This window comes from Saccopteryx leptura, chromosome 10, assembly GCF_036850995.1.
Source record: "Saccopteryx leptura isolate mSacLep1 chromosome 10, mSacLep1_pri_phased_curated, whole genome shotgun sequence".
NCBI lineage: Eukaryota > Metazoa > Chordata > Mammalia > Chiroptera > Emballonuridae > Saccopteryx > Saccopteryx leptura.
In genome coordinates, this window is record NC_089512.1 from 58,077,522 (window position 1) to 58,100,604 (window position 23,083).

Genomic DNA, 23,083 nt, shown 5'->3' on the forward strand with positions numbered 1-23,083 from the left:
TGAGGATATGTTTTTTTTTCATCCCCAAAATGTATGTCTAGTTTGGTAATAAGATTTGAGCATGTTATATCTTGTTTCTCCCCTTTTTTCTTATTGTCATAGGAATGTGTGTATGTGTGTGTGTGTGTGTGTGTGTGTGTATGCACATCTGTTATTTATATCTGTAAGGCAATGCCTTTCATGAAGAGGAAGGAGGGAGATTATATTGGATGAGCCAAGACCATGGTCATGAGAGGCGACCCTCAAATTAAGTAAAGGGTTTGTTATCATCTAAAAAGTTACAACTCCTAGTTAGATTAGTTAAGGTCTCGTTCCCAGTCTTCCCTTGAAATTTCTGATCAGTAGAAAAAGGTATCATTTAAATAGCCCAAACTCTGATCCTTTCCCTATACAGTACAGAAAACAACATTTTTATTTATTTATTATTTTAAATAAAAATCTGTGATTCCTCTCAGTTCTCCGTAGGCCAGGTGAATTGTTCACTGCTGGTCCAACATGCCTTGACTAATGGACAATTTTATACTTCAGTTACATTTCTGCACATTCTCTTAAGACAATTTCCTATTGTCAAGCAAGTGAAACCTCTGGGAATGTGCGATTAAAGGAGAGAAAACTCCATGAACCCAAGAAACAAGTCCCCACTTGCTTTCCTGAGAACCTTTAAGTATCACCTAAGATCCTATGATTATTCTCTATTGTTAATATGACAATCTGAGTTAATAATTTGATAATATAATTATATTATCTATGAACCACATAGCATCTTTATTCTGATGGAGGAATTCATGTAATTTTTCAACATTATCCCAGTGTGTATTCCTTTATAGAAAGTCTGGGATTTTGAGGATGGAAACCCTGGAATATAGAGAGACCACTGAACATCTCCAGGGTCCTAAAGCAAGTGGTTATGTTCCTTGATCTAGAATGGAGACCTGTACACTTTTTTTATAAGGGACCAGATAGTAAATATATTTGGCCTTGCAGACCATAATGTCTGTGTCACAGCTCTCAGTTGGCCCTCTGCCGTGTCACTCAGAAGCAGCTATGAACAACATATAAACAAATGGGGTGGCTCTGTTTCAATGAAACTTTTCTTAAAGACACTGAAATTTGAATTTTGTATAACATTCATGTGTTGTGAAATAGTCTTTTGATTTTTTCCCCAACCATTTATAAATGTAAAAACCTTTTTAGCTCAAGGGTTATACAAAAGCAGGTGGCAGGGTGAGTTTGGCCTGCAGGTCATAGTTTGTCGATCCCTAGTCTAGGCAGGAATCTGGTATTCTTTCCTTGGAAATCTTCCAACCCTTCTAGAACACTTGGGAGCAGCTAACTAATGTCTTCCAGAGTGTTCACTAAGATCTTAGTCTCTGAAACACATCAGGTTGTTTTTAGTTACTTGTTGATTCCATTTATTAACTCATCATAGAGTAGGCAGGAGCCAAGGCACCAAGCCTTCTTATATGTTGTGGGTTACGGTCAGCTAGGAACCACACGACTGTGTTCCAGACCAGAACATCCCTACCCAGCACAGTGCCTCGCCTGAGCAGGTGCTCAACAAATACTAATTACCATTATTCTCCAAGTGTATAGTCCTATTGCCTCGGGATAGATGGGCCATGTTGAAATACCGATTTTTATCCACAATTAGGGTATCAAGGAAACATCTTGTGAGATAACTGAGGAGATTAGATTTTAAATATTGATGGCAAGCAAATTTCTCAGTCCTTTAGGTGTTTGTATATGGTGGACAGAGTCTTTGCCAGGGATCATGTTGCATCTTGTCAGTCGGTGTTCATGAGCTCACCATTAGCTCAGCTCTCCAGAGAGTCTGGCAAACAGTCTTGAGAGGGCAAATATAGATGAGCCTGATATGTAGAAAGACACACCTAGAACAGACCCCTGTGGAGTGTGTGGGGGGTCATTAACTTCTGGTAGGGAAAAGGTATTGTAGAGCTCTTTTATAAACTGAGCTCTTTAAACATGATTAAGTGGTCACCCAACCCATGCATATTTGTTGGCCACAGAGGCAGGAGGGTGTAGTGCAAGGAAAAGAACATGGAGGCTGGGATGGGGCTGGGTGTGTGACCTTGGATAGGCCACTAAAACTCTTTGGGTTTTAATTTTGTTATAAAATGCAAAATATGATCCATTCTTTTCCTTCAACTCAGAGGAAGTGTTTTTGAATGTAAGAAATTAAAATGGTATTGGTTTTAGGAGAGAGCCATCCATGTAAATCATGTACGGCCTCTGCCCTTCTCATCAAGCACTTTCTCAGTGAGCACACTTCTGGAGGTGCTGGCTGTCAGACTCTATCTAATAGGACATTTTCATGGTCAAGTTGACCATTGACTTCATTCAAGGTACCTGGGAAATGCCTCTCTAGTTGGCCAAGGACTTGCCTTTCTGCACCGTTCTCTTAGTCCATGCTCGGGGGGCTACAAGTATCCCAAGTTTCCAGTGGTCTTTTCAACAGTTAGAAAAGACGGAAAGCCATAGGTTGACCCCTAATTGGAGACATGAATGTGTATTTCAACCTTTAGAGTAAGGGAAAACAAACTCAATAGAATATTATTTCCTGGGTACCAGGTGGCTCCACATGATGACTTGGATATAAATATTTTAAAAATCTAAATTGAAGTGGTTCAGCTCATGCCGATTTCTTCATTGTTGATAAAGACTATGCAGACAAAATCCCAAGCAGAGTCTTCAATTTTCACGTGGCTATTTTGGGGAACAGCTTACCAGTTCTGACTTACCCTATATATGTGATCAGGCCTAAGAAATACCAGCCTCTAAAGAGACTGGGTTGAGAAGGTTGAGTTGGGAGAAAGACTGGCCCTTGAAGCTTGCGTTCTCTTTGTTCCCCAACTTCTGGAGATCCAGAGAGTCTCCTGTGGCCTTTGTTTAGCAATAGCCACTCCCTCGCCCCCAGCTGTCATTCCAGGTGATATTTCTGATTTTAGCAAATGTGGATCTATTGAAGACTCCTAAGGATTTAAAAAGGTCTTTATTTTTTATTTATTTATTTGTTTTTACAGAGACAGAGAGAGAGTCAGAGAGAGGGATAGACAGGAACAGACAGACAGGAACGGAGAGATGAGAAGCATCAATCATCAGTTTTTCGTTGTGCATTGCGACACCTTAGTTGTTCATTGATTGCTTTCTCATACGTGCCTTGACCTTGGGGCTGCAACAGACCGAGTAACTCTTTGCTCAAGCCACCGACCTGGCGTCCAAGCTGGTGAGCTTTTGCTCAAATCAGATGAGCCCATGCTTAAGCTGGTGACCTCGGGGTCTTGAACCTGGGTCTTCCACATCCCAGTCCGACGCTCTATCCACTGCGCCACTGCCTGGTCAGGCATGTCTTTAATTTTTAATAAATGTTTCCTCCCAAGTGGAGCAGACAGCTGTTACTAGAGCCATTTCCTAGAACATGAGACTGAGACCGGATAGTGAAGCACAGGGCACAGCCCACACTGACTTTGCCAGAATTTTAGAAAAGTGAGGTCTCTCTGTGGAAGTCTTAGCTTTGGACACCTGTCTCCCATCCGAGAGTATCCTCTCTCCTGTCATACGTACTCCTGTTTTAACGGAGAGGAAACTGGTCCAGAGAGACCCTGTGAAAGGTCCTGATACCAGGCTGGGCTCTGGCCACTACACTAGGCAGCCTGTTTCTTGTCCTCCACACATGAGCTTTTAAATAAATTTGGTGGTGTAGTCACTTTGGAAGAATTATCCTCTGCCTTCCTGCTGAAATTAGTTTATCTACCTTAATTAGATCAACAATTGCAGCCATGGCCTTGGCTCATTCATTACTCTAATTGCCAATGTAAGATGTGCAGACTGATATGAGTTCTATTAAGCACATCCGTTTCCATGTGGCCAAACAGGTGTTTCATAAGGGATTTAATGTCCTTTCCCGAGACTTCAGCAACAGATGTTAGGCAATTTTTTATAAATGTTCTCTTCTCCTGTTTGGCTTCTGCATGAGGCAAACAGTGAAATGCAGGAGCCTCATTCTGTAAAGCAAAACCTGGAGTCACATTGTGTGGAGGAAAACACAAGCTTAATGCCTAAGGGCGTGCACCTGCAAGGCAAGAGCCATGAACCGGCCTGCACTGTGTAGGGTTCTGCTGGCCAAAGATTCTGGGTGTTTCAGCAAAGTCAGGCCTGGAGTCATTCATTGTCCCCGACTGGTCCTTAACATCTCCTTCCTGGGAGAAGCATTTGCCCAATTTAGCACTGACCTGTGCTGTTAGAAAGTGTCCTCAGCCTTGAACCTTCAAGCATTTGCTCCAGCATGAAAGCTGCTCGTGACCAAACCTCTCCTGGGAGAGGAGACACGTGGGACTGTCCTGCTTGAGCATGTCCCACAGTAGGAGTGTAGGCTTCCTCTTGATGAGCCAGTCAGCTCATAGCTGAAGCCAGCTTTCCCAGGCTGGGTCGTGTAGGTCCAAGATAGGTGTGTGTGTGTGTGTGTGTGTGTGTGTGTGTGTGTGTGTGTGTGTGTGTGTGAGAGAGAGAGAGAGAGAGAGAGAGAGAGAGAGAGAGAGAGAGAGAGGAGGGGGGGGTAAGGGCTTTTTCCTTCTCCTGGGTCCTTCCTGTGGTGCAGTTGTGAACTTCTCATTCCCAAGAGTACCCTTGAACATGTACCAGCCCCCTGACTGCTGAACAGTTGCCTTCTTTGCATTAGTTTATCTGTGCTTGCACTTTAATGATTGAGGGCAACCCAGATTCAATCTCAATTTAAGGTGGGTTAGTTTTCTTGGAAGGTTGGCTTCCAATGGAAAGTTATTATTTTAGGGTTTTTTTCCCCCTAAGAATAGAACTTATAGAGTCGAATGTTAATTTGTTTCTATAACTAAGACTTCTCCACCATCACAAATTTTAAAAGCAAAAATAATAATAATAATAAAACTAACAACTTGGACAGAGTAGAAAATAGTTTTCAGCTAAACACTAGTTTTGTCCTCTACCAAGATCTTTTCTGAAAATCCTTATCCAGGCAGCTGATTCCCTACTAGTGGCCAGAGTTGGCTATTTGCCCTGAAAGCTTTGATGAGAGTATCTGTGTGTGTGTGTGTGTGTGTGTGTGCGCGCGCTTGCGTGCGCGCATGTATGTGCTAGGAATATATAATGAATATGTCTCGGCTACTGTTGTCTCTGATTTGAATCTAAGTAAATGTTTCATTAAATGTATAGAATGCTGTCTCTAATGTGACCCTCTTTCCTTACTAGATTCTCTCATTAACCCACTCCTATGAGACCATCTTATTTCTTACAGATGAATGATGCTATGGGATTTGAATTGCCCTGGGTGTATTTTGTCAGTCTCGTCATCTTTGGGTCATTTTTCGTACTAAATCTTGTACTTGGTGTATTGAGCGGGTAAGCTACACCTCTTTCATCTTGAAAGCAGAGTCCTGAGGACAGTTGCCAAGACCACACAGGCTTTGCTAGACGGGGGCTGTCGGGTGGGTGCCAGATGCCTTCTATGTCCTCCAAGATGCTTTCTTTCCTGCCGAGGCTTCCCACATTGCAGTGTTTCCTGGAACCTCACCAACCTTCATGAAAGAAAGCTATAGAATCATTATTGACCAGAAATCAATCAGCGTTGTTGCTTGGGATATAAATAGTTTCCATTGCTTTCCCTTTTGTTATGTCCTAAAATGAGATACATTTATAATTGCTTTATTGGTCAGAGTCCAAATATAATGCAGATTAATTGGTACGAAACAGTAGCTAACTGAGCTGGTCCTGGCTGACTTTTGGTAGCCCACAGAATTTAGCAGCAGGACTTGTCCTTATTTGAAGACAAAAACACCACCACCAACAACAACAAAAAAAAAACCCAGAAGGCCCTAGGTGGGGACCCTGTCTAGGAGCACTGAGTTCCCATCAAAGCCCCTGAGTGGTCTGGCAGCTGCACTGGGGGCTTCGCTCTTTAGTAAATAGATAACTGATAACTGATCTCCTTACGTTTTACAGGTAAATGATGCGATAGGATGGGAATGGCCATGGGTGTATTTTGTTAGTCTGATAATCCTTGGCTCATTTTTCGTCCTTAACCTGGTTCTTGGTGTCCTTAGTGGGTAAGCAGTTGGATCCATGTTGTGCATCTTGCTGCCTCGTGGGAGGCGGCCCTGTGTGTCCCCCAGCTGCCCTGCAGCTCCTTTGCATGCGTGTGGATTCTGATGTCCCCTCCTGTGTGTTGCTTTTGGATTGAACTGTGATTCTTCCTGCCTGTATCTGTCTGTGAGATTCCATGTCTCTGATGCTTGCCAAATACCATTAATTTAATGAAAATGTTTCCCTGAAGCCAGTTGCATTAATTTGCAGAAGTGGATTACCAGTGAGGAAAAGGAGTCCCAGCCTCGGTCTCCCCCAGGAAGGGGCCTCTTTTCCTCTTTTATGGTTCTTTTCCCATTGGTATATAACCTGGCCCTTTGAAATAATCATGACTATTTCCACTGTGTTTCAGATTTCATCCTGAAGGAAAAATAAGCCTAGATTAACACATAAATACTGAACAAATTTCAAAATCTTATATCCTTCGAATAGGGATTATTTATTAATTTGGTTTTATAGTGCTGTCACTGTGAGAATTTGCCCTCTAATTCATGTTTAATCTTAACTGGTAGAATCTTTCTTAATCACAGAGTAATGGTCACTATTGCACACACATGTATTTTGGTCTTATCATAGTCCTCGTTACTCAGTCATCAGTTTGGGAATTTCATTTTGTTTACCACGTCAGCTCTGTGATTGACCCTCTGTAGACAGGGTTCGGGGGAGACTGGCTCAGGAAGGGGCCTTCTGGTGTTTCTGGGCTCTGCCCTGACTAGTTGCTGTCCGAGAGCCCCTCAGGGCAGCTATGCATCCTCACCATCCTGCACATACCCTAGAAAGGGAAGTTGAGTATCCCAAGGAAAGAAGCGGGACTGTCTAGGCTCTCTCAGAAGCAACCCCAGCTGGGGAGTATACTGCTGGTGGGGACGGGGGTTGCTGGGGTATACTGGAGGCCAGGAGGTACCCGTCTCCCCAAAGAGCCTCTGCTACTCACCGAGTGCAGACATCCTCAGGAAATACTGTGATGGATTTGTTTCCGAGTGAGTTTATCTTCTTGTCACTCATTTTATCTTCCTCTTGGAGCTATGGAGCTTGTGTCTTGGGGAAGCCATGTCTTCATACAATGCTGAGTCAGTGAAGAGAACTTGATCACATTTTTTGTGACACTGCCTTTTCCAGACCAGAAAACCAAGTCAGTTAGTTATCCATCTCTGCTTCTTTTGCTCATCTTCCTCTGACCTCCCTGCCTGTTTTCAGAGGATGAGCATTTTGGAATTCTCCTTGGCCAGGTGTGGTCAGTTTTATGCATGGACACATACTATCATGTGAAGGCCCTCTCTGGAAATGGCCCAGGAGCCATGCCACACAGTGAGAGAAGTGGGCGGGTGGCTAGGACTGAGTTCGAAGTTGGGGGCGGGTGGTGGTGAAAACATACCCTGGTCCCCCACCCCTACCAAAGCTTCCTTCTAGAGATAAGTGACTCCTCAAGCCTCATGTTCTCTCACTTAAAACTCTAAAAGTGCCTTCCTCCTAAGGAACCTCTGTGGCTTGAGGTGGATATTGGTGTTGTAAGGGTGGAATTTATCCTGGAGAAACAGCATCCTGCATAAGTTTACCACAGGAACAGCCTGTACAAGGTTAACAGCCATTCTGTTGTGAGTTGCTTGGCGCCTCTGTCTCCTAAACCCAACTAAACTGACTGAGGCCATGGAAACCACTAATTTTAACAGTGCCAGTGACACGCCTTATCACTAGCTTTGCAGAGCAGGAACCGTCCCCCTGGCATGACGAAGCAGTTTTAAAAAGAAAAAAGGAAGAGGTGGGAGGAGGGGCCTCCTCATTAGACCTGAGCATTAAATATGCACCCCCTGTTACCCAAATCTTGAGGATAAAAAAGACTCCCAGCCCCATGGAACTGAAGTTTATTTTGGGGGAAAATAATTCCATTTAAAGTAATTTAGAGAGCATTTTTGTATAAAAACAAAACTAGGTCCCTTATGAAGGAGAATGCAAACAACACATGGATTTTTAAAATAAAAGCTAAGACTTCCTAGTGATATTTACTGTCAGTTCATGTTCCCATGGGCTGCCCCACACAGGAGGCTACTTTAGTAGGAATTACTGAGAGGCGTTTTGTGTAAGGTAAGAACCATGTCTGCAAAGCAGAGCCTCTCTGTGTGTTGGCTAATTTGGCCAGCATTTCCTGAGTTCTGTTGAGTGCCCGGCTCTGGGCCAGAGACCAGGGGTGCCAGGATGTCTAAGGCACAGATGGAGCCTAGTGTTCAGACATTCACTGTCTGGTGGGAGAGACTGTTGTTCAGGAGTGCAGGAGGACCAAGCTGCAGCAGAGCTAGAAGACGAGGGGCTTTGGGCTGGATCCTGTAAGATGGTAAGGCGTCTACTGGGGAAACCCGAGGAGCTGGAAGGCCCCCACCTACCCTGACAATGACCTGGCCTTCTCTGCCCAGCTGCTCCCTTTGATTTTCCCCCAAAGCAACCAGAAATCAAAGTGGGTCATTGGTATTCATCTTCTTGTTAAAGCAATTTTAAAATATTTTAATTTTAATCTTAAGATTTTTTTTTTTTAGGTGAGAGGAGGGGAGATATTGAGGCAGACTCCTGCATGCACCCCAGCTGGGATCCACCCGGCAGCCCTGTCTGGGCCCCGTGGAGTACTGAGCTATCTTTAGCGCCTGAGGCTGACTGCTCAGACCAGCCTAGCTATCCTCAACACCCGGGGCCATGCTCAAACCAATAGAGCCACTGGCTGTGGGAGGGGAAGGAGAGGAGGGGAGAGGGGGTGGGAGAGAAGCAGATGGTCGCTTCTCCTGTGTGCCTTGACTGGGAATCGAACTCAGGACGTCCATATGCCAGGCTGACACTCTATCCACTGAGCCACTGGCCTGGGCCACAGTTATTATTATTATTTTTTTTAGGGAACACTAGAGTGATTACAAAACTAGAAAAACGTAAATATTACAAGGAAGACAACTTACATTGCAAAGCCCCTTAGGAACCATCAGACCAATACAAATGTAATCCCCAAAGCACCGAATTAAAAGACTCCCATTAGAAATGTAAGACCATGCTGTAGCCTTCTGATGAAGAATTGTGAAACATGGACGTGTCTTTCAGTCTGTTAACCTTTGGGAAGCGTCTGTGTCTGCTCCTCAGTTCCTTTTCTTTCTGTGTGGCTGTGCCTTGCTGTTGTCTCTTGAGTTGATTTTAATCTGCCACCTGATTTATTGTTGGTCCGCTTTTAAAACATTCTAAGACTGATGCTTTGGGAAAATCTTTGATTTTACAATGGAGCCTTTTTTTCAAGGTGAGTATAAAGTTCACGAACTGCACATCTGTGCAGCCAGGCATGAACACATGCAAAGACCTTCGTCCCTGATGCTAGTGCTCGTGGGAGGGGCCGGAGTGTCTCTGGCTCTTGTCTCAGGCTCATGTCTCAGGCTCACATTAAGTTGTCATTGAGGGGATGGTCCCACTGTGACCAGCAATTAGAAAGAATGTTTCATTGAAATCTACAATTCAGACAGGGGATGTCTCCTGTCATGCTGGCTTTTTAGAAGCTTGGTGATTTTTCATTTTTAAAATTGTTTGTTTAACTCTTTGTCTCTGTTGAGGTTTTTGTCAGTAAAGAGGCAAAAGAAGAGAACATACTGGTGTTTCAGGGCTTTGTTTCTTTAGAAGTATTACCCGATTCCCAGGGGATGGGGTATCGTGGGCAATGGCCTCAGGTCTTCACCTGCAGGACCTACCTGATGCTAGGCACACCTGCTGTAAGCTAGAGTTCAGACCCCAGAAAAGGCAGTGGTGGATGGGAAGGAAACTGGAGGATCTGGGTTATGTATGGTCCAGCCAGTGTCACACACTATGGTAGCCCTGGGCCTCAGTCTTCTTCTCCCTCAAACAGGGATGATCCCACCATCCACCTTCCCCACAGGGTGGCTGGCTTTAAATCAGCTAATGAATGCAGAAGTGCTTCAAAAAATGTACAAAGGATATTACTCATGTAATGTATCTGCATATTAAACCCATGATCCTCTCCCTGGGTGAAGTGGAACAGCCAAAGGGGTACTTTGGAAATTTGCTGAAGTGTACCATTTTCTGAATTTCTCAGGAAATGACCATAGAAGCAAGCCCTGTACACACATTAATACTGTATTCTGTGCCCTCCAAGAGGAGGGTGTAAGGATTCTTTGTCAGCTATAGAGGATTATGCAGCTCTGAATCATTGCAATTGAAGTGATATCTGATCGTGACTTGGGGGCACAACTTGGGGTCGTGGCATTTCTGTAACATGCTGGTTAGACCCGCTGGCTTTAGAGTTGGATCCCCAAGACTTGGGTCCATGCTCTACAATTTCACCAGGTGAGGTTTGGGGCAAATACTTACCTCTTTCAGTTTCACTTTCCTTCTCTGTGAAATGCAACTAACTCCAACAGTGAGCTTCATGAAGATTCAATAGGCAGAAGAGTGCAGAGTGCTTGGTCATTGCTCTCATGATGGCTTAAGTAAAAGTGTAGAAAATGGGGTTTGATGCAAGGAAAATTCTAGTCAGCTCAGTCCTTTGAAACCAATGAATAATTATTGGCCAAGGTAGGCCTGAATGAACTGAGAGTCAAAGTTATACTTTTAAATATTTTATTATATACTCGTGTGTGTATATATACTGACATAGCCAATGAGTACTAAAGATATTACTACATAAACCACCTCCTGGGCCTGCTTTAAAAAACAGATTAAAATCACTTATTTGCCTATGAATTCAAAGCTTTGATTTTGCCAGCATTTTATGAAAAATATTTGAAAGACTCTTTTTTTTAAGCAGCCCTTGTGTATTCTTGGAAGATAAGTGCTCTTTGTAAACCAGATTTTATGACTCAGAATGAATGTAAACTCAACCAATGTCTATAACAGGGGTCGGGAACCGTTTTGGCTGAGAGCGCCATGAATGCCACATATTTTAAAATGTAATTCTGGCCCTGGCTGGTTGGCTCAGTGGTAGAGCATCGGCCTGGCGTGCAGAAGTCCCGGGTTCGATTCCCGGCCAGGGCACATAGGAGAGGCGCCCATCTGCTTTTCCACCCCTCCCCCTCTCCTTCCTCTCTGTCTCTCTCTTCCCCTCCCGCAGCGAGGCTCCATTGGAGCAAAGATGGCCCGGGCGCTGGGGATGGCTCCTTGGCCTCTGCCCCAGGCGCTAGAGTGGCTGGCTCTGGTCGCAATAGAGCAACGCCCTGGAGGGGCAGAGCATCGCCCCCTGGTGGGCAGAGCGTTGTCCCCTGGTGGGCGTGCCGGGTGGATCCCGGTCGGGCGCATGCAGGAGTCTGTCTGACTGTCTTTCCCGTTTCCAGCTTCAGAAAAATACAAAAAAAAAAAAAAAGTAATTCCGTGAGAGCCATACAACGACCCGTGTATGTTAGGCATTATCCAATAAAAATTTGGTGTTGTCCTGCAACCATGAACATGAGTGGTAGGAAATGAATAGATTGTAATACATGAGAATGTTTTATATTTTTAATGTTATTATTTTTTTTTTATTAAAGATTTGTCTGCGAGCCAGATGCAGCCATCAAAAGAGCCACATCTGGCTTGCGAGCCATAGGTTCCCGACCCCTGGTCTTTAAGTTTGAAATCATTCAGCTCTAAATTAATTTGTGTCTTTGTGTCCCAATAAGTTGCAAATCTACCAGGTCTCAGGTCATCTTTTTAAATAATTAATCCAATTTTGTATTACTAGAGGCCTGTTTATCTTAACCCTTTGAGTAATAAGTTTTTTTTCATGCTCGCTGACCCCTGGAGTGAGGTGTTTTTTTTTTTCCAAAAAAATGAAATTAGTTCCAGTTCCAGTTTTATTAACTTAAAATCATGTTTGTTTGATAACCAATTTATGGAAACAAGAACATACATATGCCTTTTTTTAATGTTGCCTTACACATTTTTAAAATAAATCGATTGTACTCTGGATGGTCAGGAGGCATGAGGACGTACATGAACGTTGGTACTACTCAAAGGGTTACATGGATGAAGTGAAGCATTACAGAGGAGCCATTTTCAAACCACATGCTTGTTTTGAATTTCACAGTTGCATTCTTCTGATATCCATTCTAGTTACATCAGATCCCAGGGCCTAGGCAGAGACCCAGGCGTGAGTGCTTTCCTTGTGTAACTGCAGGTGGAGGGACACTGGTGAGGGAAGGTGGTGGTAGTGGTGGGCCTGTCGATTGTATTATATCAGAAGTATACAGACTAGGGGCAGGTTTGAGGCATTGTAATTTGTACCCTGGTCCACTTAAATTCACACCATCATGGGCCATGGTGAATCGGAGATTGCCTCTGATTTCTACCCTTTGAATGTTGGCAATAGAGGAAAAATGTATCAGGGTAGATAGTGGCTGTATTGCTTGTGAATGTTTCTTAAGTGGAGACATACCCTCTGGGAATAGACACTCATAAATTATTCATGGACTGGGATTAGGTTTTGCTCTCATTCAACACGTTACCAGCCTCTGTTGATAGAAAAGGAACAACAGAATTTCTTCCTTCCTATACATACTCCTCTGACATCCTGCATTTTAAAAGAGCCACCAAATTGCTTACAACATTGAACGGCATGCTGTTAGGTAATGGGAAAGGCAGGCTATCAGTATGCCTGATACCACTGTAGTTTAGAGTAAAATTGTATAGAGTTCAGGAGTTGATTTCATATCTTGGCCAACAGACTAAGAAAAACAAATTGTGGAGGATTCTTCATAGATGGTTCTTACAATTAAAAACACTTTTTTCCCTGTGTATAATTAGTGATGGTCAGGCTGCCCCAATTCCAGAAAAAGACACCCTTAATGATGACTTATAGCAAAGTACTTCCCAATATTTAGCTAAATCTGTCTTTGGCTCGTCTAGGCTAATACGCAAACGATTAGTCCACACCATTGAATGTCTGTTTTCTTGAACTTGGAAGTTATGTTGTCAGTGGGGTTGATTGTTGAGGGAAAGATCAAATAAGTGCTCATGGTTTGGCTTTGGTAGAACAAGAAGCCCTGTATTGGCTTCAAATGAAAGGATGCTAAAATTTTTTTTTTCGAATAAAGAACTAAGCTAAACATTTATATGTACTTTTAAACACTGAATTTTCTTGTTGTGGAGTTAAAGGCTGTTGGGGGTAGCTGACAGCTGGACCCTGGTCCTGTTGGTACCATGGTACCTGAAGTGCCCAGGCGGGTAGCCACACCTGACACTAACAAGTGAGTGGTAACCTCTTTGCCCCTGGCTCGCAGCTACTGTTTCCATAGAAATGGCTGTCGGGATCGGTGAAAACGAGGTAAGTGAAAGTTTTCACTGATCCTTGTTTCCATCAAGCTGACATCTGTTTCCCTGGCAACAGCAGTAGACAGCAGCCAGGCACTAGCAACAGATTTAGTAGAGCTCTCTCACTTGTCAGCTGTGGCTATCATCTGTCCCTGACTGAGTTCTTCTTTATAATGCACAACAAAGACCTCTGAGAACCCAGGAGGTACCTCTGGGCACCCATTTTGCCGATGGAGGGCTCTATCCTAAGCAGCTGCTCCATCGACAGTGGGAGAAGTGAGAAGTAGTTGAGGGCATCCATGTTGCAGGGCAGGCTGCTTAGTCTGTTGATCCCAAATCCTAGGGGAAGAGAATTCATTGCTGTGCTTTCATGAGCAGACCCAGCTCTTCATAAAGCCTCCAGTACTTTAACGGTTGAAATTAAAGCCATAATTTTCCCATTTTCCCTATTTGATCAGTGGCATGAACAGTTGCTATCACTTTTACAGTGGGAGGGATATTTATGAATTTAATAATTTGCCTTCTTGTGAGAAACATTTGATGATTGCCTCTAAGATACTTTGCGAGTGTCAACCTTATACCAGTCTTTTTTTCCTTCTGCGTACTAGTCTTTTGCAGGCTGGTGAAATTGCTTACAGAGATCAAATATTGGTATAGCAAGGCAGCTCAGTATACAGAGACCACTATGTCCATAGTATAGGAAACTCTTTTTCATTAAAGTTTAGCAGTTGTTCCTTTCCTGGAGTTTCATTTTAATATTTCAGCAAATGTATGTACCCAAGGTATAAGTATGTTCCTGCCCCATGAGAGCGCTCACAGTCCCCGAAGCAAAGGAGGGCTGTCATTTTTGCCTGGTGTGTGAGATGAGAACACATAGGAAGAGGCACAAAATGAGTTGTTGATCTCTGTCTGATTTTAAACACTTAAAGATACTGTGGAAAAATATTTTCTCTGAAATAAAACTCTGAGAGTCAGAGTTTTATTCAGTCTCTAAGGACTGAATGAAGGTGTGGATCCACAGAGCTGTGAGACTTTAGCTTGGCTAAGACCACTAAAAAAATTGTGGATTTCCTGGTGGGGACTTTTCTTAATAACTTGTTTTCTTAATTGGATAAATCAACTATGTTTGGCCTGGAGGCAGTCTTTAGGGCTAATCCTATATCACCTGGTTGGGTTCAATATAAAAGACTAATAAGCAGGAAGTCTTGCTAGGTAACATTTTTTGTCTTAGACTTCTTAAGAAGAAATTGCTTAAATTCATTTATTCAATGATTTTTTTTTCAAGTGCCTACACAGTGGTAGTGTATTTGCCAAGCACCTTACTAGGTATTGGGGGCTACAATGGGAAAACAAAACAGAGTTCTTATCTTCATGACAAAAAAAATTCTGGTTTTAAACACTTATAAATTCTTGCAAAGGAAAGTGCATTGTGCTGTGAGAGTAGTTAACAGGCACGACTGATACCTAAGGGGGTGAGGGGGGAAGAGAAGGATGAATGACTAGCCATCATATCCAAGCAAGATGGGAGGAGAAGGTAGGGGAGAATTCCAATCAGAGGAAAAACCCATGCAAAGACTCTGCAATAGGGGGGAGCAGAGGATGTTTGAGCAACTGGGCCAAGGCAGGGTGGCAGGCACCTGGGGAGCAGGGAAAGGCGGGGAGAGAAGAGAGGATGACTGATCAGCAGAGAACAGATCACTAAGGTCCTTCTAGACCATGTCACAGATTTAGGTCATGAGTTAAAGGGTAAAGGAACTCACTGATGAATTCTAAGCAGGAAATAATGTGATTTATATTTGTGTTTTATAAAAGATTATTCTGTATTCTGGTATCTTCAGCTTATCTTAAAATGCTTCAGAAATAAGATGACTTTGTGGATAGTTAGAAGGTTGGGTAGATAGGTAATAAAGAAAATGTTAATTGTGGAATCTGAGTGGTAGGCATTTGGGTCTTCATCATATAGTTCTTTCTACTTTTATGAATGTTTGAATGTTTTCTCGATAAAATTTTGGGGAAATCTGCATATAAAAATCACTCTGGCAGTGGCAGTATGAATGGATTAGATAGGTATTCCAGGACTGGGTGTGGGGAGACCGACTTAAGACTGTTCTAGTCCACTTTCAGCTATAATGTAGCAACGGTGCCAGAGTGAACCTTTCATGATAAACGACTGTAAAACCGGTCAAAATACATGAAGCAATTTTTCTTTTTCCTTAGAAGATAGAAGTAGGCAGCACAGGATTGAGATCCCTAAGAGAAGGGAAACTCATGACATGTCCCCCACAATTTCCTGGCTTTCTGCCTGAGATGCTTTTAGAATTGTAATACCAGGAGGCAGAGCCCAGCAGAGGTCAGCAGTCTATTTGTGGAAGAGGCAAAGAACAGAGGTAGGGCTGCTGAGACAGCTGGAGTTTCCAGGGCAAAGTATTAGAGAGAGGTATGCAGAGAAGGGGCTCCAGAAATCTGAATAGGGATATTTTTAAATATCTGAGCATATACTAATTTGCTATGTGCCAGGTGAGACTATTGAGGCATGGTAAAGAACAGGTACTGAAACGGCTGGAAATCTCACAGTGCTAGTGGACAGAGGAGTTCTGCCCAGATGAAGTAGATTGACCTTGGTGAATAAATTACACATTTATTTGAGACCTCTAAGAAGCAAGGCATTAGGGGTGAGGTTACTTTAGCCCCAGAGTAAGAGTCATTCTAAACTTCCCTAACAGTTCTTACAAACAGACTTCAGAAGGATGAGGCCAAGTGGCCAATTAATTAAACACCTGCCAAATCAAAAGTCAACACCCATTAAAGGAAGACACCAAAATCCAGATGTTTCCCAAATGTTTCCACATATCATTAAAACTACAGGTTATGAAAAGAAACAGAAAAACATGATTCATAATCAAGGTTGGGGGGTGGTTAATAACAACAAATTGAGAGATGACAAAAGTATTGCAATTAATAGTCAAAGATTTTTAAATTGCTACTATAAACCTTTTCAAGGAATAGAAGGAAAGAATGACCATAATAAAGGAACAGATGACAATTCACAGTAGAGAAATAGAAACAATACATTATCTGAAATAAATAAGTAGCAGATTGGAAAGTCAAGGGAAAAAGAAATCAGTGAAGACTTTGTGATCTCTAGGACAAATAATAAGCAATCTGATATATGTGAAATTGAAGTCCCAGAAGCAGAAGAGAGATTGGAGAATGACGCAGTTTTCAAAGAAATAATGGCTGCCTGACCTGCGGTGGTGCAGTGGATAAAGTGTCGACCTGGAACACTGAGGTCGCTGGTTCGAAACCTGGGCTTGCTTGGTCAAGGCACAAGTGAGTCGATGCTTCCTGTTCCTTTCTCCTTCTCTCTCTTTCTCCCCCCCCCCATCTCCTCCTTCTCTCTAAAATGAGTAAGTCATTTAAAATAAAAAAATTAATAAAATAATGACTGAAATACAGCTTAATAGACCCCAAGCAGTAAAAACACAAAGAGAAGCACACCTAGACATGTCAAATTCAAATTACTGAAATTAAAAATATAGCATTTTGAAAGAAACCAATGGGAAAAAGGCAATTACATACTGGGAGAAAATGATAAGATTATTCAAATAACTTATTTTTAGAAATAGTGCAAGCCATATGACAGTGGAATGATGTCTTTAAAAAGCTGAAAGAAAAAACTAGAATTCTGTGTTCAGCAAAAAACTCTTTAAAAGCTAAGATAAAGAAATTCTTAGACAAAAGCCAAGAGGATTGGTCATCAGCAGATCTGCTCTACAAGAAGTATTAAAGAAAATTCTTCACGCTAAAGATAATACCAGATAAAAATTTATACATTAAAAAATAAGGAACACTGCCTGACCAGGCGGTGGCGCAGTGGATAGAACGTCGGACTAGGATACAGAAGGACCCAGGTTCGAGACCCCGAGGTCGCCAGCTTGAGTGTGGGCTCATCTGGTTTGAACAAAAGTTCACCAGCTTGAGCCCAAGGTCACTGGCTCAAGCAAGGGGTTACTCGGTCTGCTGAAGGCCTGCTGTCAAGGCACATATGAGAAAGCAATCAATGAACAACTAAGGTGTTGCAATGCACAACGAAAAACTAATGATTGATGTTTCTCATCTCTCCGTTCCTGTCTGTCCCTGTCTATCCCTCTCTCTGACTCTCTCTCTGTCTCTGTAAAAAAGAAATAATAAGGAATACCAAAAAGAGTAAACATAAAGGTAAAGATAGAATTTTCCTCATTTCTTTAAAAGAGAATTATTTAAAGTAAAAACATAGCTGGTTCTTAAATAATGTTTTGTTCACTTTTTGTTATAATGTTGATGAGCTACCATAGGAACTTAACATTTGTTAATATCAATTAGCCTATGGTAAAATTGATTTTGTTATACATCATTTTGCTGCAGTTTCAAGAACCTATTGATGTTAAGTGAGGACTTATTGTAATAATATAGTATTATGGGGACTATAACATGTCAAAGTAAATCATATGACAGCACAAAAGGTAGAAGGTAGCTAAATGGAACTTTACTATTGTAAAGTTCTTAATAATATATGTGAAATAATATAATATGAAGTAATAGAAGATGCATGGCAAGTAGCCACGGCAACCATCACAGCTGTCTGGCACATGGAGGTTCGCATTTGATTCAGACAGACAGTAATGAAACAACAGAGCCAGGAACTGGTGGCCATTACCTTTAATCCTAGCTTGCACCCGGTGGGTGAGAAATACACATAGTGGGAAAATACTTCCCTTTCCATTCAGGACTCCCAAAGCCACTGACTCATCCAAGTATTTCTAGAATCAAAGGCCCCACCAGCCTTATTCACCTCTGCACAAACTGGCTTCTCCACCACTCTGCCATCTTGGCTGCCTCTCCTCTCTAATACTGATGACAGGATCTGAGCAAGTGTGCCCTGCCCCTCCCCCCCCCGCCTGCCTCATTTTATAGTATAGAAATTAAAGCCTTTAAGCCAATATTCAAATAAGGAAGTCTCTGATACAAAGCCACTTATCTGAGGCATAAATGGGATTCCTCATAAGAGCGCACCACCCCACATCATGCAACAGTCAAGGGTGTGGGGGAAAGTGTAGTTGAAAAGATCTTAGTATTAAAAGGTGGAAAAGGCTTAGTCTTAAAACGAAGCCTTAAGCTATAAGGACCCTGCCTGCAAACAGCCTGTCCCCCATACCCAATGCAAACTATAAGCGAGCAAATATATACATCATATTTACAAACTTGTTTGACCGACAGTAAACTGTAATAAATTAAGGATACATATCTGTAGAGCAATGGCTAAAAAAAATAAAATAGTATCTTAAATGATAAGAGATAAAGTAGAATCCTAAATAGTAATAGTTGTTAATCACCTGCAGGAAAGGAATAAAGATATTGTGGGATGAACAAAAAAATCAATAGCAAAATTATAGACATAAACCCAACCATATCAATAATTGCATTAAGTGAAAATGGATGCATTTTAGTTAAAAGATTTCAGACTGGCCCTGGCCGGTCAGCTCAGCGGTAGAGTGTCGGCCTGGCGTGTGGGGGACCCGGGTTCGATTCCCAGCCAGAGCACATGGGAGAAGCACCCATTTGCTTCTCCACCCCCCCTCCTTCCTCTCTGTCTCTCTCTTCCCCTCCCGCAGCCAAGGCTCCATTGGAGCGGAGATAGCCCGGGCGCTGGGAATGGCTCCTTGGCCTCTGCCCCAGGCGCTAGAGTGGCTCTGGTCGTGGCAGAGCGACACCCCGGAGGGGCAGAGCATCGCCCCCTGGTGGGCGTGCCGGGTGGATCCCGGTCGGGCGCATGCGGGAGTCTGTCTGACTGTCTCTCCCCATTTCCAGCTTCAGAAAAATACAAAAAAAAAAAAAAAAAATTAAAAAAAAAAAGATTTCAGACTGAATAAAATATAAGATCTATAAATAAAAAACATTAAAAATTTTAAAATGGGGTAAATATAGTAATGCCAAATATAAAATAGATTTCAATACAAAGAGTGTTTCCAGAGATAAAAATATTTCAGATATAATCATAAAATGTCAATTAATCAAGAAAATACAATGATTCTAAATGTGTTTGTACCTAGTAAGTCTTAAAATACATAAAGGAAAAACTGTCAAAATTCAGTGATAAGATCAATAAATTTACATACATAGATAAAAATTTCTATAATCCTTTTTCAATAATTGCTAGAACAAGGAAATGAAAAATGCTAAGTATAGATAATACCTAAACACTATCAAACTGACCTAGTTGATAATCATAGAGCACTATATCCAGTACTACTAATATCTATATATAATTTCAAAGGACCCATAATAACTAAAACAATCTCAACAAAGAACAATTTGAAGGACTTACACTACCTCAGGGGCTCCCAAACTTTTTACACATGGGGCCAGTTCACTGTCCCTCAGACCGTTGGAGGGCTGGACTATAAAAAAAAACTATGAACAAATCCCTATGCACACTGCACATATCTAATTTTAAAGTAAAAAACAAAACAGGAACAAATACAATATTTAAAGAATAAGTAAATTTAAATCAACAAACTGACCAGTATTTCAATGGGAACTGTGCTCCTCTCACTGACCACCATTAAAAAAGATGATGCCCCTTCCAAAAGTGCAGCGGGGGCTTGATAAATGGCCTAAGGGGGCTGCATACAGCCCACAGGCTATAGTTTGGGGACCCCTGCACTACCTGATTTCAAAACTTGCCATAGGAGGAGCGGCAAGATGGCAATGGAGTAGGCAGATGTACCAACTTCCACCTCCCAGAACCAAAGTGGATTACAACTTAACTTTAAGAACCATCATTTGGAAAAACCAATTTTGGACTAAACTAAGAGGACTCTTTAACCAAGGAACACCGAAGAAGCCACACTGAGACTGGTAGGGAAAGTGGAAATGCGGAGAGGGCTGCCCAGCTCCCAGGAGCGAACGGCAGCCGGGAGAGACTTGCGTGGCGGGAAGTGAGTTTAGCAGAGAAGGGAGGGTCCTGAGCCCCAGGAACAAAGCCCCAGCCTGCAGCCCCAGAGCCTAGAAGAGGCATATGGACAGTATTTAGCTGCAAAACAAGTCAGGATACTGTTTGTGAGAAAAAGATTTCTCAGACCCAGGATTCTTCTTAAAGGGACCATGCAGAAAACCTCTCTCACAACCACCCACCTGGGGCTCCGGGGACAGGAGAGAGGAGAGGAGAGGACCGGAGCAGCAGGAAGAGAGTGTACTCTAGGAGGCACAGGGAGAAACATTTTGAAGGATAGCCACCCTAACCCCTGGGCTGAGTCACTCCCCAAATCTGAAGCGAGTATTTCCCTTGGAAACAGCAATACCAGCAAAGGGAAGCAGGACACCAGCCAAACAAGCTCTCCTGTGGCACTCAGAGCAGAGTCACTTAGAAGGAGGGAGCTTTCAGGACTACAGGATGGAGTGTTAGGGTCTGAGCTGCAGCGCCTCCACCACACGGCTGAGGGCTCACTGGAGGGTGGGCAGTGGCGGGATGCTGAAGCGCAGTTCCATTGCCAAGGGCAGAAGCTGGCTGACCACAACTGAGGCCCGGGCGTGAGCTCAGTCTTGCCTGGCGGGGTGGAGGGGATGCATGAAAATGGTCAGGCCCAGCTCTGGGCACGCCTGCGGGGGAATGGCAGGAGCCCTGGAAGGGGCAGAGACCCACCGCTGAGCAAGGGCTCGTGGGCGCGCAGCCTCACCTGGCCCGTGGAACTGAGGCTTGCATCCTGATGCGCGAGCCAGCTCCTCCTGCGGGGGTGGGTCAAAAGCCCAGAACAGCAGAGCACTGCAACTGAGCGTGGGTGCACAGCCCTGCTTGGCCCGCAGAGCCGAGGCTTGCAGCTGACCCGTGAATGGGCTCCTCCCTCAGGGGTGGGGTGAAAGCATGGAAACAGGTGGAGACCAGCAGCAGAGCAAAGGTGCTCACCCCTGCCTGCGGTGCAGAGGCTTGCAGCCCAGGGTGCAGCGCATAACCCCACCTGCGAGGGCGGGGCAAAGGCCGAGGCCGCTGAGGCTTTTAGACCCGGGCAAGTGATCACAGCCCTTCCCGTGGAGAAGAGGCGGAAACCACAGTGAAAACACCAGGGGGCTAGCACTGGCAACTCCCAAATCAGAATGCCCTAGGCAGCAGCAGCAAAGGGGGTGGTGGGCCTGCAGACAGACCACACCTAGGAAACACAGAGACCACACCCATTGGAGTCCAATGGCCAAAACCTTCTTATACACAGAAAAATAGGAAGGGAGAGAAATCCCCAGAAAAGGACCTGAATGAGTCAGATATAACCAAATTACTGGATGCAGAGTTTAAAATAATAATTGTTAGGATGCTCAAAGATCTTAGAACAACAATAGATGGTCATTACGAACACCTAAATAAAGACATAGCAAAAATAAAAGAGAAGATTGAAATAATAAAAAAGAATCAGAAATGACAAATACAATATCAGAAATGAAGACCACAGTGGAAGGAATTAAAAGCAGGATGGATGAAGCTGAGGATCAAATCAGCGAGTTAGAAGACAAGATAAACGAAGGCACAGAACCAGAGCAGAAAAAAGAGACTCAAAAAGTCTGAGGAAACTCTAAGAGAGCTCTGTGACAACATGAAGAGAAATACCATCTGCATCTAGGGGTTCCTGAAGTAGAAGAGAAAGAACAAGGGATAGAGACTTAGTTCAATCATATAATAGCTGAAAATTTCCCTAAATTAATGCAGGGAAAAGTCTCACAGGTTCAAGAAGCATAGAGAACTCCATTAAAGAGAAACCCAAAGAAATCTACACCAAGACATATCATAATTAAAGTACTAAAGCTAAGTGATAAAGAGAAAATATTAAAAGCTGCTAGAGAAAAAAAGGCTATCACCTACAAAGGAGCCCCCATAAGGATGACATCGACTTCTCAACAGAAACACTTGAGGCCAGAAGGGAATGGCAAGAAATATTCAAAGTAATGCATAACAAGAGCCTATAACCAAGACTACTTTATTCAGAAAGGCTATTGTTTAAAATTGAAGAAGAAATAAAAAGCTTCCCAGATAAAAAAAAAAAACTCAAGCAATTCACTACAACCAAACCAATGCTGCAAGAAACGTTAAGGGGCCTGTTGTAAACAGATCAAAGGGGAAAAAGAATATAGCAAAAGAGGAATACAACTTTGAAGAATAAAATGGCAATAAACAACTACATATCAATAATAACCTTAAATGTAAATGGATTAAATCAGGCGTCTCCAAACTATAGCCCGCGGGCCGCATGCGGCCCCCTGAGGCCATTTATCCGACCCCCCACCACAATTCTGGAAGGGGCACCTCTTTCATTGGTGGTCAGTGAGAGGAGCACTGTATGTGGCGGCCCTCCAACAGTCTGAGGGACAGTGAACTGGCCCCCTATGTAAAAAGTTTGGGGACCCCTGGATTAAATGATCCCATCAAAAGACATAGGGTAGCTGCGTGGATAAGAAAACAGGGCCCATACATATGCTGTCTATAAGAGACACATCTTAAAACAAAAGATGCACATAGACTGAAGGTAAAAGAATGGAAAAAAATATTTCATGCAAATGGAAATGAAAAAAATGCTGAGGTAGCAATACTTAGACAAAATAGACTTTAAAACCAAGGCTATAGTAAGAAATAAAGAAGGACACTACATAATGATAAAGGGAGCAATCCAACAGG

The 23,083-nt window shown here is 43.0% G+C and overlaps 1 protein-coding gene across 10 annotated transcripts in view; it reads left to right on the forward strand.

Moving 5' to 3' along the window:
• CACNA1D (calcium voltage-gated channel subunit alpha1 D) overlaps positions 1-23,083 on the forward strand; it is a 355,364-nt gene that overhangs the window by 197,178 nt on the left and 135,103 nt on the right. For 7 of the 10 annotated variants that reach the window (XM_066352110.1, XM_066352102.1, XM_066352104.1 and 4 more), the window contains exon 8: positions 5,992-6,095. In XM_066352110.1, the coding sequence (XP_066208207.1) occupies positions 5,992-6,095 (104 nt within the window). Of the gene's footprint in view, positions 1-5,287; positions 5,392-5,991; positions 6,096-23,083 lie in introns of all 10 variants that reach the window. The other 3 variants (XM_066352103.1, XM_066352111.1, XM_066352109.1) reach the window with 1 other exon arrangement.